The 15900-nt window shown below is 39.8% G+C and overlaps 1 protein-coding gene across 5 annotated transcripts in view; it reads left to right on the top strand.

Moving 5' to 3' along the window:
- MID1 (midline 1) overlaps nucleotides 1-15900 on the top strand; it is a 365744-nt gene that overhangs the window by 346985 nt on the left and 2859 nt on the right. For all 5 annotated transcript variants that reach the window (XM_003793047.2, XM_003793045.2, XM_012807174.1 and 2 more), the window contains exons 8-9: nucleotides 6349-6510; nucleotides 8602-8809. In XM_003793047.2, coding sequence (XP_003793095.1) covers nucleotides 6349-6510; nucleotides 8602-8809 — 370 coding nt within the window. The remainder of the gene's footprint in view (nucleotides 1-6348; nucleotides 6511-8601; nucleotides 8810-15900) is intronic.

The following is a 15900-nucleotide window of genomic DNA, read 5'->3' as shown; positions in this document are numbered from 1 at the left end:
GGGATAAATGTCCTCGGTGGGCTGCATGTGGCCTGGGGGCCATAGTTTGAGGATGCCTGTTGTAAGGGGAGGCCTAATTACGCATATGCTTTTCCAACCCCCACCTGTGTCATATTAGCTGACATGCCATTTACCAAAGCAAGAGAGGGCCCACAGAGTCACATGGCAAAAGAGTATGGCTATGGGCAAGATGAAGGAATTGTGCCAGAAGGCAATCCACTTCAGAACCTTGAACGCCATACTAGGGTCTCCCCAAAATGAAAGGACAACATTAATTACTTGAAACTTAGGAATTCTCAGTTGGCTAAATTATGACTGACTTGATTTCCATAGAAACTAATGCTGAAACATGACACATAAATAGAATATGATATAAGAAGTCCATGCCTAAAGACATTCAACCAAATGACTTACTGAAGATTATGAGCCAACCTGATTTAATGCACAGATGCCAGAGAGATGGCATGGGAAACAGTGAAACTACTGGTCTGGACCAAACTCAGATACTCTTGTCAGGTTGTCTATATCAGGATTTATTCATTTCTTTATACCCATTAAACCTCCATAGTAAAGCCCTGATGCCTACAAGATCAATCTTTAAATTTAGATAAAAAGCTAAATGACATGCAATCATTTTGAAATTATTAAGTATTATACATATTCCTAGTGACTAAAGGAGACCTGGATTCAAATCCAACTTTAGACCTCACTAGCTCTGCAATCTTGGGCAAATTAGGTAATGTTTTCTCACCTGTAAGAAAAGATGTTTTAATTATCTAGAGATAACTCTTGACTAAAGGCCTGAGCCTTGTGTTTGCCAGGGAAACTACGTAAACTAATATTATGTAAATTAATAACAGCCTTTTTGGAAAGTATGAAGAATCCTCAAAGAGCTAAAAGTAGACTTCCCATTTGATCCCACAATCCCATTACTAGGTATCTTCCCAGAAGAAAAAAAATCATTTTATCATAAGGACATTTGTACTCAAACATTTATAGCAGCTCAATTCACAGTCACAAAGATGTGGAAAAAATCCAAGTGCCCATCAACCCATGAATGGATTAATAAACTGTGGTATGTATATACCATGAAATGCCATTCAGCCATAAGGAAAGATGGAGACTTTGCATCTTTTGCATTTACCTGGATGGAGCGGAAGAATATATTCCTTAGTAAAATATCTCAAGAATGGAAAAACAGGCTCAGCGCCTGTAGCTCAACCAGCTAAGGTACCAGCCACGTACACCTAAGGTGGCGGGTTCGAATCCAGCCCGGACCCGCCAAACAACAATGATGGCTGCAACCAAAAAAAAAAAATAGCCGGGCGTCGTGGTGGGCGCCTGTGGTCCCAGCTACTTGGGAGGTGGAGGCAGGAGACTCACTTGAGCCCAGGAGTTGGAGATTGCTGTGAGCTGTAATGCCACAGCACTCTACCCAGGGGGACAGCTTGAGGCTCTGTCTCAAAAAAAAAGAATGGAAAAACAAGCATCCTGTGTACTCAATACTAATTTGAAACTAACAGCTGAACAACTACAGTCCCACACAAGAGGCAAAACAATTAAAGTTAAGTGGGGGGAAGGGATTCAGTAAGCATCTACCTAAGGCATATAATGTAGGAGTATTTGGCACAGCTCCGGGGTGAAGGACTCAAATGTAACTAGGACTTATCCTAGCAAATGCAAACAATATAACCTAATCATATGTACCCTTACATTAATCCAAAATAAAATAAAAACCAAGTTATTACTCTTACAAAAATATAGACTGTACTCACTGATCATTGCATTTTAAAAGAAAGGCTGATATTTTATGCCATATGATAAAGGTCAGTTGTGTAATTTTCTAGGATTAGCTGCATGATAGCTTTTCACACAATCTTTACATGAAAGGGCTTTCTTGAATATTGTTAAATAATCTGCCCTAGTATTTGGAGGAGTAGCCTTTGCAAATGTTGTAATGAATGATACTATCTAATGGTAAAATCTACTGAAAATGAGAAGATGTAACAGTCAAAACCTGGCTGTAGCTCCTTATACCACTAGGAAATCTTTTACTGTGTCTAGGTCATGGTCCCTTCATTTGTCATAATAAATTGCCTTTAACTGGCTTTCATGAAAGAGAATCAGATAATATCTATGGAACTTTTTTAATCTTAGAAAATGATTCTGACTAATGAAATGCATACATTCAAAAGCAAAATTGATAGCGAATTTTCATTTTTCATTTTTGTTAATAGTGTTGACCTTAGATGTTAATTGATTAATAACTATACATTTAACTTTACACTGTTTTCCATTTTTTTCCAAAACGACTTTTAGTGTCTCATTTAAAATCTTACATTTGAGCCTTTGCCCAGCAGCCTGTTTTTATTATTAGCAAAAATCAAAAGCTGCATTTTTTAAGCCTTAATGGCAAAGTAGTTATCTGTATTTATTTTAGTCATTGTAAATTCATGAAAGTTATTAAACATAGCTATTTTTATAGAGAAGGGAAAAGGAATGTTCACTTGGAAGAGAATAAAGGATGTTAGAAGCCAGTGTGCATCCTCTCCAAACTGTCCACAGTGTGTGATGTTTTTACACATGATGTTTTGCAGCAAGGTGACAGTTGTCATACAAGGCTCTGAAATCCCAGATGTAATTAAGATCTTATAATGAGCCACATTACGTAGGGAGATGCTTCTTGACCCATTGTGAATGAAAAAAATGTACAAAATTGAAAAGCTCAGTTACATTTCATTCTGTACTAATTATCTTCCAATTTCCATTGTTGTTTTAATACTTCAAGCTGAGTTTGGAAGAGGTGAATGTTGGAATACCCTCAAAGATGATTAAAAATGAGTTTGGAGACAAGTTTCAGTCAGGATGGTTGTGTGGGTGTTTCATAAAGAGATGAATAAAACCTGGTCAACAGTCCTAACACAGTGGGGTATCAAGGCCGAGAAGTCTTACTTAAGCAAACTTGGTGCTCAAAACCATATGCAAAAAGTTAGATGGTGCTGGCGTGAGACCAACACCAGTAACACAATAATGGTGCGCTCCAAGTCACCCCACTTACTCCAGCCCCCAAAAGAAAATTGTCAATGTCGCTTGCTTGGCATTTTTAATCAACTTCTCAATTATTATCCTGGCAATAATAACAACAACATAAAGGTAAGCCCAAATAGTAATAGTTAGTATTCACGAATGTAGATGGTCCTGGTGTAAAGCTAACCAATAAAATTTTACTACTACATAAACATTTTGTTCTTTCAATATTCAAGGAAGAAATTAGTGACCTCTTCAAAATAATCAGGATAGTCAGAGTCCCTTTTTGTTTGGAAATGGTTTCTGAAACATTAAATCTTTGTTAAGACTTTGGATCGTACGCCAAGTTACAGTTTGCAGCAATTTCAGACATCTGCTTTATGATAGTTGCTGAAAACATTCCCCCACCATATTAAACACAGCTTTGTGGCTGTATAGTGATCTAAAGTTTATTGAAACATTTTTACATTTGCTTTCTTCGACCACAATAGTCATTTTATTGTAACATATGCAATTAAACAGGAACAGTGTAAAAGCAGTGAAATTGATGGGATTCTCATTTTAATCTACTGAATGCGGTTATTGTTTTCATTTGTGCCTAACTGCTGTTGACAAAGATAAAAAGAATGAGTAGATTATCCTAGTCGATAGAAAAGCTACTTTTTTTTTTTTTTTTTTTTTGGCCAGGGCCGGGTTTGAACCCACCACCTCCAGTATATGCGGCCAGCACCCTACTCCTTGAGCCACAGGTGCTTTTTTTTTTCACATTTTTTCCTATGGTAATAAACTTATTAAATACCTAAAGAGAGTTATTGGCCTCTTGGGGCCAAGAGCTCAGAGTTCAAAATGACCCTTCTTTGATAGGATCAAAATCTACTATTTGAGCTGGGCGCAGTGGCTAACACCTATAATCCTAGCACTTGGGAGGCCAAAGCGGGCAGATTGCCTGAGCTCATGGGTCCTAGACCAGCATGAGCCAGAGCAAGACCCCATTTCTAAAAATAGCTGGGTGTTGTGGCCAGCACTTGGGCCACAAGATCCAGCTACTAGGGAGGCTGAGCAAGAAAATCACTTGAGCTGAAGAGTTGGAGGTTGCTGTGAGCAATGACGCTACAGCACTCTACTGAGAGCAACAAAGTGAGACTCTGTCTCAAAAAACAAAAATCTAATAGTTGGCTGTGGCACTATCCAGAAGTACAGAGTTTATTATAGCTCAATCGAAGGGAAATAGTAAGATGAGGATGGATGGAAAGGAATATATAGTAGGATATAAACTACTTGTGGATGTTTTCCTGGATCTTATGCAAATGAGAATCGGTAGGAGAATGGAGGGTTAAGAGTTAGAGAAAATTGGGGGAGGCACAATGGTTGGTGCCTGTATGGGGTTGCTCTGCTGAATCCCAAAATATAAACAAACATGTGCTCACAGACTTTTCTATGAGTCTCAACTTTTTTCTTTTTTTCTTTTTTTTTGAGACGAGAGTCTTGCTCTATCACCCATGCCAGAGTACAGCGACATCGTCATAGCTCACTGCAACCTGAAACCCCTAGGCTCAGCAGTTCTCCTGCCTCTGCCTCTCACGTAGCTGGGACTACAGGCATGTGCCACCATGCCTGGTCATGAGTCTCAAATTGTTTCCTTGCTTTCGCTTGGCTTTTTCAAATCTGGCAGTGCTCTGGTGAAACACGTTCACAGGTGGAAATGAAAAGAGGCAACAGAAGGGCAGCGCCTGTGGCTCAAAGGAGTAGGGCACCAGCCCCATCTACCAGAGGTGGCAGGTTCAAACCCAGCCCCAGCCAAAAAAAAAAAAAAAAAAGAGAGGCAAGAGAACATTTACAAGGCCAAATACACACACACACACACACACACATATACGTATGTATTTTTAAAGATTCACTGAAGTGTATATGGAAATACCATGCACTCAAGTTGCAAATCCTATGAGGTGAATTACAAGATACTTCTAATTTTTTCTCAACTATGAGAATATCTTGCAGAATTGTTTACTCAGAAGCTGAAGAAAGTATTCCTAGGATTCAAAGATAGCCTGGGGTAGGGAGGGAATGGCTGTCTGTGAATGTCTTAAAATGCTATGCAAGTATTAAGTTCATATGTATATGTATTTGTGAATTTCTTTCTACAGACAGGTTTTATTATATTCTTTAAAAGGTGAGACCACAAAAAGATTAAGGAAGTATTTCTTAAGACTCTGGGAAGGTATAAGTTGCCTCAAGATCAAAGGAACTACCCTTTGACTTGCAAATCAACTGAGAGGGAAGGAGTGGGGAGGTAAGTCTGGAGTCCCTCAGGAAGTGGAGGGGTGTAGCGGCCTCCCAGGGACTGGAAAAGGACATTCAAGAGTCAGGAAACTTCATGACAGCCTCGTCACCAGGGGGCTGGAAAAAGGTTCTATTGGTGTGGAGATTGATGGGTGGAAAAAGGAGAGAAGAGATTTGGATCTGATACCAAAGAGATGTTTTCAGCATCAGTCAGCTGCAAAACAAAATGGGCTTCCTTTTCCCCCCTCAAGTTCTTCCAAGCATCATAAATCCTCAGCCTGCTCCTCAACCCACATCCTGCAGAGTACAGCCAGAGCTGCAGCCCCACTCCACTCTGGCACCAGCCATCATAGGGATGTAGCTGGTCAGAAATCCCTGCCCATGTTTTCTCAAGATCTGCACTGGGCCTTGCAGCTGCTGCTCCAGGGTTCTCTCCAGAATATACTTCCCCTATCTGTTACTATAGCCAAACTAGTACAGGCTTGAAAACGAGCCAGGCAATTGTTTTTCTTAGCTTCCCTGTGATGGGCTGGTTGGGGCTGGCTGATCTCTACTCAGCTGGCTCTTGCATTGGCTGGGTGGTAAAACTGTTCCCTATGTGTCATCTGCTTGAGATGAGCAGACTATTCTAGGAATGTTTTTCCCATGGCAATGACAGAGACAGAAGGTCCACAGAAACCTTCAAGCCCTTGTAATGTGTACTCAAACAACTGGCACATTGTCATTTTTAGCCTAGTGGCCCAAAAAGTCACATGACCAACTTCAAGGCACGGTCACAAGAAATATATCCCACTTCTTTAGACAGAGTACCTGCAAAGTTGCTTAGGCCTGGCTACAGGGCAGGATGAAGAATTGGAGGCAGAAATGCAATCTGCCACATCTGTTAGTGAAGACGGTTCCTCATAAATGACTGCCATGAGAAAGCACTCCACTTTCCCACTTTAACAGTTCAAATAAACTAAAATTATGCAACCTAAAATTATGCAAATCTTGCCCCATGGTTTTGCCAAAGAACTGCACCTTGTCTGGTTGGCTTTGCAGGTCTGTGTAACTCAGCTGATAGCTGGATGATCGTGCCCAACATCAAGCAGAACCATTACACAGTACACGGTCTGCAGAGTGGCACCAAGTATATCTTCATGGTCAAGGCCATCAACCAGGCAGGCAGCCGCAGCAGCGAGCCTGGGAAGTTGAAGACAAACAGTAAGTGCTGTGAACTCAGCAGAGCTGTCATGTCTCATCTGCTTTCCTTTTGACGGACTCTACCCTCCTTTCTTTTCCTTTTCTCTGTCTCAGGCATCACTGACAGCCTCAAAAAGTAAGTATAGCCTCTGTGTGGGCTATTGGAATTAGCATCAGATTACCCCTGGGTTTCAAAACTGCCTCCACTCCTTCAGACCCATGAGACTATTGATCTATGCTTCCATCTTCTCATTTCTTAAATAAATAATCCTGGAGGGGTTCTAGTGAGCAATGGAATATGTATACATAAAACCTAACACATGGCTCAGCGCCCATAGCTCAGTGAGTAGGGCATCAGCCATCCACATACACCAAAGCTGGCGTGTTCGAGCCCAGCCCAGGCCAGTTATAACAACAATGACAATTGCAACAAAAAAATAGCTGGGCATTGTGGCAGGTGCCTATATTCCCAGCTACTTGGGAGGCTGAGGCAAGAGAATCACTTGAGCCTAAGAGTTGGAGGTTGCTGTGAGCTGTGACACCACAGTACTCTACCAAGGGTGACATAGTGAGACTGTGTCTCAAATAAATAAATAAAACTTAACTTATTAGAGGCTCTGTAAATGGCAGGTAGGATTGTTTTCCATAGCAGAATACCAGATTAAGAACTATTAAGACATTCTTTTACTCCACAGAACCATCTGGGCCTGTAATTCTCAATTAGGGACAGTTCTCCCCCTTGGGGTACATTTAGCAATATCTAAAAAGATTTGGGGTTGTCACAACTAAGGTAGATGCTACTAGCTTCTAGTCAGTACAGACCAGAGATGCTGCAAAATATCCTACAACACACAGGATAGTCCCCCACCCCAAGAATGATGTGGCCTATAAATGTACCTTGAGGTATCACTGTCCCCCTGTTTCTGCCCATTTTCTTTTTGCCCTCTCTTCTTTCTTTACATAAGACCTCCCAAGAGAAAGCAAATGGAGTGTACAATATGGCGCTGTGTGGTGGGCTTGCCAGCCAGTCACCAGAAACAGTTAACTGCTTTTCAGGAGGAACCTTCAATTAAACCATTTCCCTGATTTCCCAGTGCATTATAGAGGATATCTTAGAGGAACAGCAAAACAAGTATAAAGAAAGCACTGGATTAAGGATGAGAAGACTAAGGCTATGCCACTTGGCTTTGTGGCTAGTTTCGTCATATTTTTTTAATTAAACTTTTTTTAAATTTTGGAGTAATAAGAGTACTATATACCCTCCTCCCAGTTTACCATAATGTTAACTTGTCATGTAACCCTGGTACCTTTGTCACAACTAAGAAAGTTACTTTTAACTAAACCCCAGCCTTTATTCAAATTCCAGTTTTTCACTAATGGTCTTTTCCCATCCCAAGATCCAGTTCTGGATCCCACACTGCATTTTGTGTTTCTTCACTTTTAAAATGGGAATATTTAATTTCAGTAATGAGTTATCACAAAGACAAACTCAAAACATGATGACAGATTTCTTTATAACCATACAACAAAGGGCACAATACCTATGCACACTGAGATCAGCTGTTTCTAATTTGCATTTGAGCATGTATTTGTTCCTTCAAAAAAAAAAAAAAAGTTTGGCACTCAGTGTGTTTGGGGTGCTGTGCGAGATGCTGAGGATACTATGAACATCTTCAAGTCCCTAAGGTGAGTTCTCTCAAAATGTTCATGGACGATGGAGAATAAAGTATGTTCATCCTTAATTATCACTCAGTATATGAAGTCTGTATGAGTGTACGAAGCCACGAGAGGTGCTGGCTGTCTAAGCGGGCTGCCCAGCATGGTCTTGTGAGGCTTTCCACGGTGGGTACCTACACATTGCTCTTGATGCCTACTACACTTTAGAGTTGCTGCTCCCTATTATATTTTGAATATCATGGAAAGTATGCAAGCAAATGACTTTTAAAGTAGTTTATTAAAGTTTTAGGTACTGTTAAAATATAAGAGAGCTCTTTGTGATAAGAGGGCTGGCTTCTTCCTGCCTTTTAAATCTACTTATGAAAATATGCTGTTGGTTGTGTTAAAATAAACAGTCCTCATCTTTCTCTTTTTGTTTCGCAAACTTGTTTCCAGGCCAACCATTTAAACTGGACCCCAAATCTGCTCATCGAAAACTGAAGGTGTCCCACGATAACTTGACAGTGGAACGTGATGAGTCATCTTCCAAAAAGAGTCACACACCTGAACGCTTTACCAGCCAAGGGAGCTATGGAGTAGCTGGAAATGTGTTTATTGATAGTGGCCGGCATTATTGGGAAGTGGTCATAAGTGGAAGCACATGGTAGGCAACTTGTATCTGTTCTCCTCCAGTTGTAAAAAGGCACATCTCATTGTATTGTTTGTCAGAACATCAACCCCTATCAGGATCTATCTTGAATGAAATGCAGAAAAGCTATGTCAGTCAACTATTGTTAGGATAATGCTGCATAACAAAGACTCCAAAAACTCAGCAGCTTTCAACAACCACCATCTATTATTGCTTACTAACCTCTATAGCTGTGGGTTAGCTGATGGCAAAATTAATGAGTTCAAGTTCCTGAAAGAGCTATAGTATGCCAGCAGTGCCCCTTTTTATGTATTTTTTAAATATAAGTTGCAGTTTATTAAATATATGTGCTAGTTTCATTTGTAAGATATCATACATGTTCCATTCTTCATGATGTATCTATTGTAAACTGTAAAATTTCTCCACTACCACAACCAGGAAAGGTATAAAATAATGAGCTTGGTTGTGCAGCAATATGTACCAACATGCACACACACGCACGTACGTGTTTAAAATAAACTAGAATAGAATGCCAGACAAGGAGCCAAAAGATGTCCAGCAGAATTGCTAGTTTCTTCTGACTCCATGATAGTAAGCAAGTTTCCCATAATCTCCTTGTTGGAGAATGACACAACTGCGCGATTAGCCCAGTGTCTCATGTGAAGTAGGTTCTGGCCTTTCCCCTTCAGTAAGATGGTCTTCAAAGCTCCAGTTTATATATGTTGTCCATCTCTTTGTCTACTACCAGCAGTGAAGTCTGATCTCCACCCTTCCTAATCATTTCCACAACACCATTGATGATCCATTGTGTGCTTTGATGCTTTCAGGGTTGTACTGGTAAACTCATGTTTCATCACCAGTGACAACACGGCCCAAAACATTGTCCTGCCTCTCTAAAAAATGTTGGCAAACTTTGCCTCTTCTTTGCTTTTGTTTATTGGTGAGCTCTTTCAGGACCATTTTTGTACACACCTTTCTCATGCCAGTATTTTGCCATTTCCTACTTCAAAACATTGTTCATCAGTTACAAAACTAATTTCTATTGATTTGTATGTTTTGTGATTCTAGACTAAGCCAATTAGTACAAATAGCTGAGGGTGGAAGAGGGGTGAAGCAGTGATTATAGGCTGGAAATAATTTCAAAAGGTCTGTTAGATCCAGCCCAGTGACTTTAGCCCACTGAGTTCTCTAAGACTAAGGGCAAAGGTCAAGGTGCAATTACATTGGAATTAGTTAACTTTGCAAAGTTAACCTTGCCTAATCCTGTAGCCACAAACTACAGGCCTTCCTTTGGCCTTCTCTCTCACAAATGCCTACTTGTGAGTTTTCAAAAAGGGAGCTATTGTATTGTAATTTAACAAAACCCCTTTATAGCATAACTATATGCCAGGGATTGGTTAAAGGATTTTATAGATGTTAAGTCATTATTCATCATAACAGCCCCATAAGCATAGTTGCATTAGCCCATTTTACAGATGAGGTGACTGAGGTATGTACAAGGTCACAAAGGTCAGAGGTGGCAGAGTCAGAAACAAGCTCTTAACCAGGAGTCCACAAACCTTATCTGTAAAGGGCCAGAGGGTCATTATTTCTAGCTTTGCATGCTAAATGATTTTTGTCACAAATACTCAACTCTGGCTCGGTGCCTGTGGCTCAAGCGGCTAAGGTTCCAGCCACATACACCTAAGGTGGCAGGTTCAAATCCCCAGCCCGGGGCCGCCAAACAACAATGATGGCTGCAACCAAAAAATGGCCAGGCGTTGTGGCGGGCACCTGTGGTCCCAGCTACTTGGGAGGCTGAGGCAGGAGACTCGCTTGAGCCCAGGAGTTGGAGGTTGCTGTGAGCATGATGCCATGGCACTCTACCCAGGGGGATAGCTTGAGGCTCCATCTCAAAAAAAAAAAACAAAACAAAAACAAATGCTCAACTCTGCTGTTGTGGTGGGAAAGCAGCCACAGACATTACATAAATGGGCATGGCTGTGTTCCAATAAAACTTCATTTATGAAAACAGGAAGAGAGCTAGAGTTGGCCCCTGGGTGGTAGTTTGTTATTCCTTGCTCTTAATCGCCATGCTATGCTGCTAGTGACAGAAGGGTGATATATTTTTCAAAGTTGTAATTATTCTTTAGGGTTTACAATAGTGTACTAAACAAGTGGTAGCCTAACGCTTGCTTTAAAAATAAAACCAATATTCAAACCTTCATAACCTAAAGATGGTAAGTATAATAACCATGTTTCTTTTGATATAAGCATGACTAAACAGTTTATTTTAAAAAAAAAGAAAACCCGTTCAATTCAAATCTATGCAAATAATGTGATGTTTCTAAGTCCCTTATAGGCACAAATTAACCAAAACCTAAGAAGTGAAAATGAAAGCTTGGGTGTCCCGTCTCTCCCAATAATGGTACATACTATATTGGCTGAAGGGGTAGGTTTTCCTCAGTTGTTATTCTCATGATTCTCCTTGCCCAGAACATTTGTCTCTTCTACCATGCTGCCAGAAGATGGAGGCTGAATCCTTCACTCCAGTAGGGCTCTAGGCTAGATTGGCATTTGCAATTTTTAGCTCCCATAGGGCAAGATAAAAATCACAAAGGAAAACCATGAATTCAGGTGCAAAACAGCAAATGTTTCTAACTAATTAGATAGAATCCAGGGTCGAAATGATTACTAACCGATTGATGATTATTTATAATAAATGATACCTGATCATTATGATCTCATTGTCATTGATAAATAGTGTGGGAAACTCTACCAGACCATTTCAGTAATACTGATATAAACACAGATCAACGTTACCTTGAAAACACCTCCCAGATGTCAAAACCAACTCACAAGGGGGAAAGGCACTTCTAAAATGAACTGCCATACTTTGGATCTTTACAAACCTGATTGTGTCTATGTCAGAAAATCCTCATGTGAATATTCGTTTCACATTTCCTGGGAGGTACTAACAGGAAAGGGGTATCCCCTAAGATTAAATGCCCCTGGCACCTTGATTTGCAACAGCTAATGACACATATGGTGAAATACAATCCTGACTTTAAATTAATGTGTATGTTATGATCTGTGCAATGGGGCATGTTAATGTTACTCAGAGAAACATAATTTTTATACTTTTTGAATTCTCCATGTCTCACTGCGTAACTTAATGGAACATTACATTCTACCTGCACCTTTCAAGCTCTATGGAAGTATGTACACAGTTTCACAGATTAATGATAATATAATGGTATTTTCCTTTGCTTAATGGACTATACACTTAGTTATTTTCTTACTTTCTAATGCTGCTAATGTGCACTTAGTGTTTTATGAAATGGTGTTAACTAAATGAGTGATAATGGGCTCACGCAAAGATTATTAGACCAAACGGGGAGGGTATAGCATGACAGTCTAAATTCTGCTCCTAATTTTAACCTTCTCTATATTTCCATTTACTAATAAAGTCATCCCTACCTGCCACATCTACTTTGTAGGGTTCAGATGGGAAATAAACATCAAAGCTCTTTAATAAAAAATAAAAATGGTATGTGGCAACCTGTGACACACAAGTAGATTCTTGGCCTGGCAGAGGTACTGAAAATTGCAAAATGAAAACTTTCTAAAGCACATCAGTTATAGAAAACACTTGAGATACTCAAAGTCCACTGTGGAGAAGGGGAGCCAGAAGCTTATAGGACCCCTGGGAGGGCTGGGAGCATAAGCCAGGGATGATGTTCTGCCTGAGTTCCTCCCACTTGCCCACAGCACAGAGACAGGTGTACCCAGGAGCCCATCCAGAAGCTCCCACAAACCTCTTACCTACTGTCTGCCATGGGAAAAGAGTGTTTCTCCTCCTGTTAGAACTTCTGGATCTTGTACAAAGGCCTCACAATAGCAGAACCTGACCCAGACTTCTCCGAGATAGGGGGTTCTGGGAAATGCACCCTGGGATTCTCCCCATAAGAGGGGAGTATGGACGGGAGGCAAGAGAGGATGCTGTGTTGATGACAGACAGGCTGGCATGAGGGGCGTAATGCAGTATCAATTCCATCCTTTTGAATTTAATGATGACATTGTATTTACTTTTTTAGCATACCACTCTTAAAGTGATTGGATTTTTAATCCAATGTGATTTTTTTTAAAGAATGTCATTTTATCAAAGACTAGTATAGTTTTTCTCTCTGCATTGGGTTAGGTACCACATGTCAATATCCCCTTAGACTGGCTTCTACTATAACATTAAAACTAGGAGTCTGTCACTTTTTATTAAGAGTAATGGGTTTTGCTTATTTTTATAACTGTGAAATACTAAGAATATTACAGAGACATGCCTCAGAGGGGTAAAAAGAGATTAAAAACAAAAGAATTCTACATTTTTAAAGCAGTGATAGAACATTAGAATAACCAGGAGATTCATTTGCTTAAAGACATTCAGAATTTTATAAAAAGTGTAGTAGGAAATATAATCAGAAGGGCTCTTGGCACAATTGCCAAATGGTGAATTACACATTTTCTGGTGTAGGAAGTCATTACAGAGAGTTAGGTTTGTGGCCTTTTGAATCATCCTACATTCAGATTCAGATTCTGGTACTTATTGTTAATGTGTCATCCAGCAATAATAAAATAAGTTACTGAATATTACATACCAGGCTTTATACCCAGAACTTAACAGGTAGTCTCTACTTCTTAAAATAACTCTGCAAGATACCATTGTCCCTGTGATAAGAGACCTTATCCCCCTGCAAATGGAAATCGCGTTTGGCCCTTTGGCAAAATGCAGTTGAGGTCATGAAGAATGACCGAAATGGTGTCAAGTGAAAACTTAAAAGTCAAAAGGACTTTTACAATGTGAAGGAAATGGATCAATATTTGGAATCACACCCTCTCCCTAGACTTAGCCTGAAAGAAATAGATCTCCTGAACAGACCAATTTCAAGCACTGAGATCAAAGAAACAATTAAAAATATCTCAACAAAAAAAATGCCCTGGTCCGGATAGCTTCACACCAGAATTCTATCAAACCTTTGAGGAAGAGCTTATTCCCGTACTGCAGAAATTATTCCAAAAAATTGAGGAGGAAGAATCTTCCCCAACACGTTCCATGAAGCAAACATCACCCTAATACCAAAACCAGGAAAAGACCCAACTAAAAACAAGAACTTCAGTCCTATTTCACTAGTGAATATAGATGCAAAAGTTCTCAATAAAATCCTAGCCAATAGATTACGGCTTATCATCAAAAAAGTCATATTATTTGACCAAGTAGGTTTCATCCCAGGGATGCGAGGCTGGTTTAATATACACAAGTCCATAAATATTATTCACCATATCCACAGAAGCAAAAACAAAGACCACATGATCCTCTCGATAGATGAAGAAGCATTCGATAAAATCCAGCATCCTTTTCCAATTAGCACACTGAAGAGTTTAGGCATAGGAGGCACATTTCCTAAAGTGATCAAAGCTGTCTATGACAAACCCACAGCTAATATCTTACTAAATGGAGCTAAACTGAAAGCTTTTCCACTTAGAAGTGGAACCAGACAAGGTTGTCCTCTGTCGCCATTACTATTCAACATAGTGCTGGAAGTTCTAGCAATACAATTAGGCAAGACAAGGAAATAAAGGGCATCCAAATGGGAGTAGGGGAGGTCAAACTCTCCCTCTTTGCTGATGATACGATCTTATACTTAGAGAACCCCAAAGACTCAACCACGAGACTCCTGGAAGTCCTGAAAAAATACAGTAATGTCTTGGGATATAAGATCAATGTCCATAAGTCAGTAGCCTTTATATACTCCAATAACAGCCAAAATGAGAGGCTAATTAAGGACACAACTCTCTTCACCATAGGGTCACAGAAAATGAAATACCTAGGAATATACCTAACAAAAGAAGTGAAGGACCTCTATAAAGAAAATTATGAAACCCTAAGAAAGGAAATGGCAGAGGATATTAACAAATGGATGAATATACCATGCTCATGGCTGGGAAGAATCAACATTGTTAAAATGTCTATACTTCCCAAAGCAATTTTCTGATTCAACGCCATCCCTAATAGTACCAACACTGTACTTTCAAAACTTGGAAAAAAGGATTCTGCATTTTGTATGGAAACAGAAAAAAAAACCCGTATAGCTAAGGCAGTTCTTAGTAATAAAAATAAAGCCGGGGGCATCCGCATACCAGATTTAAGGCTGTACTACAAGGCTAGAGTGGTCAAGATAGCATGGTACAGGAACAAAAATAGAGACGTAGACATTTGGAATCGAATAGAAAACCAGGAAATGAAACTAACAACTTACAACTACCTGATCTTCGATAAACCAAACAAGAACATACATTGGGGGAAAGACTTCCTATTCAATAAAAGGTGCTGGGAGAACTGGATATCCACATGCAAAATACTGGAACTGGACCAGCATCTCTCCACTCACAAAAATTGGTTCAAGATGGATAAAGGACTTAAATTTAAGGCATGTAACGATAGAAATCCTCAAAGAAAGCATAGGAAAAACACTGGAAGATATCAGCCTGGGGAAAGACTTTATGAAGAACACTGCCATGGCAATTGCAATAACCACCAAAATAAACAAATGTGAAGGGACTTAATTAAACTGAAAAGCTTCTGTACAGCTAAGGAGACCACAACCAAAAACAAATAGACAACCTACACAATGAGAAAGGATATTTGCATATTTTGAATCAGACAAAAGGTTAATAACTAGGATTCATAGAGAATGTCAATCTACAAGAAAAAAGCCAATAGCCCCATATATCAATGGGGAAGAGAGATGAAGAGAACTTTCAAAGAAGACAGACGAATGGCTAGTAAACATGAAAAAATCATCATCCTTAATTATTAGAGAAATGCAAAGCAAACCCACCCTGAGATACCATCTAACCCCAGCGAGAATGGCCCACATCACAAAATCTTAAAACTGCAGATGCTGGCAGGGATGTGGAGAGAAGGGAACACTTTTACACTGCTGGTGAGACTGTAAACTAATACAACCTTTTTGGAAGGAAGTATGGAGAACCCTCAAAGAACCCAAGCTAGACCTCCCATTTGATCCTGCAGTCCCATTCCTAGGCATCTATCCAGAAGGGAAAAAAAAAAA

The sequence above is a fragment of the Otolemur garnettii genome, unplaced genomic scaffold (assembly GCF_000181295.1).
Source record: "Otolemur garnettii isolate 467f Iridium unplaced genomic scaffold, OtoGar3 scaffold00065, whole genome shotgun sequence".
In the NCBI taxonomy this organism is placed as follows: domain Eukaryota; kingdom Metazoa; phylum Chordata; class Mammalia; order Primates; family Galagidae; genus Otolemur; species Otolemur garnettii.
Note: the sequence above shows the minus strand (reverse complement) of the source record. Positions and strands in the feature narration are given on the sequence as shown.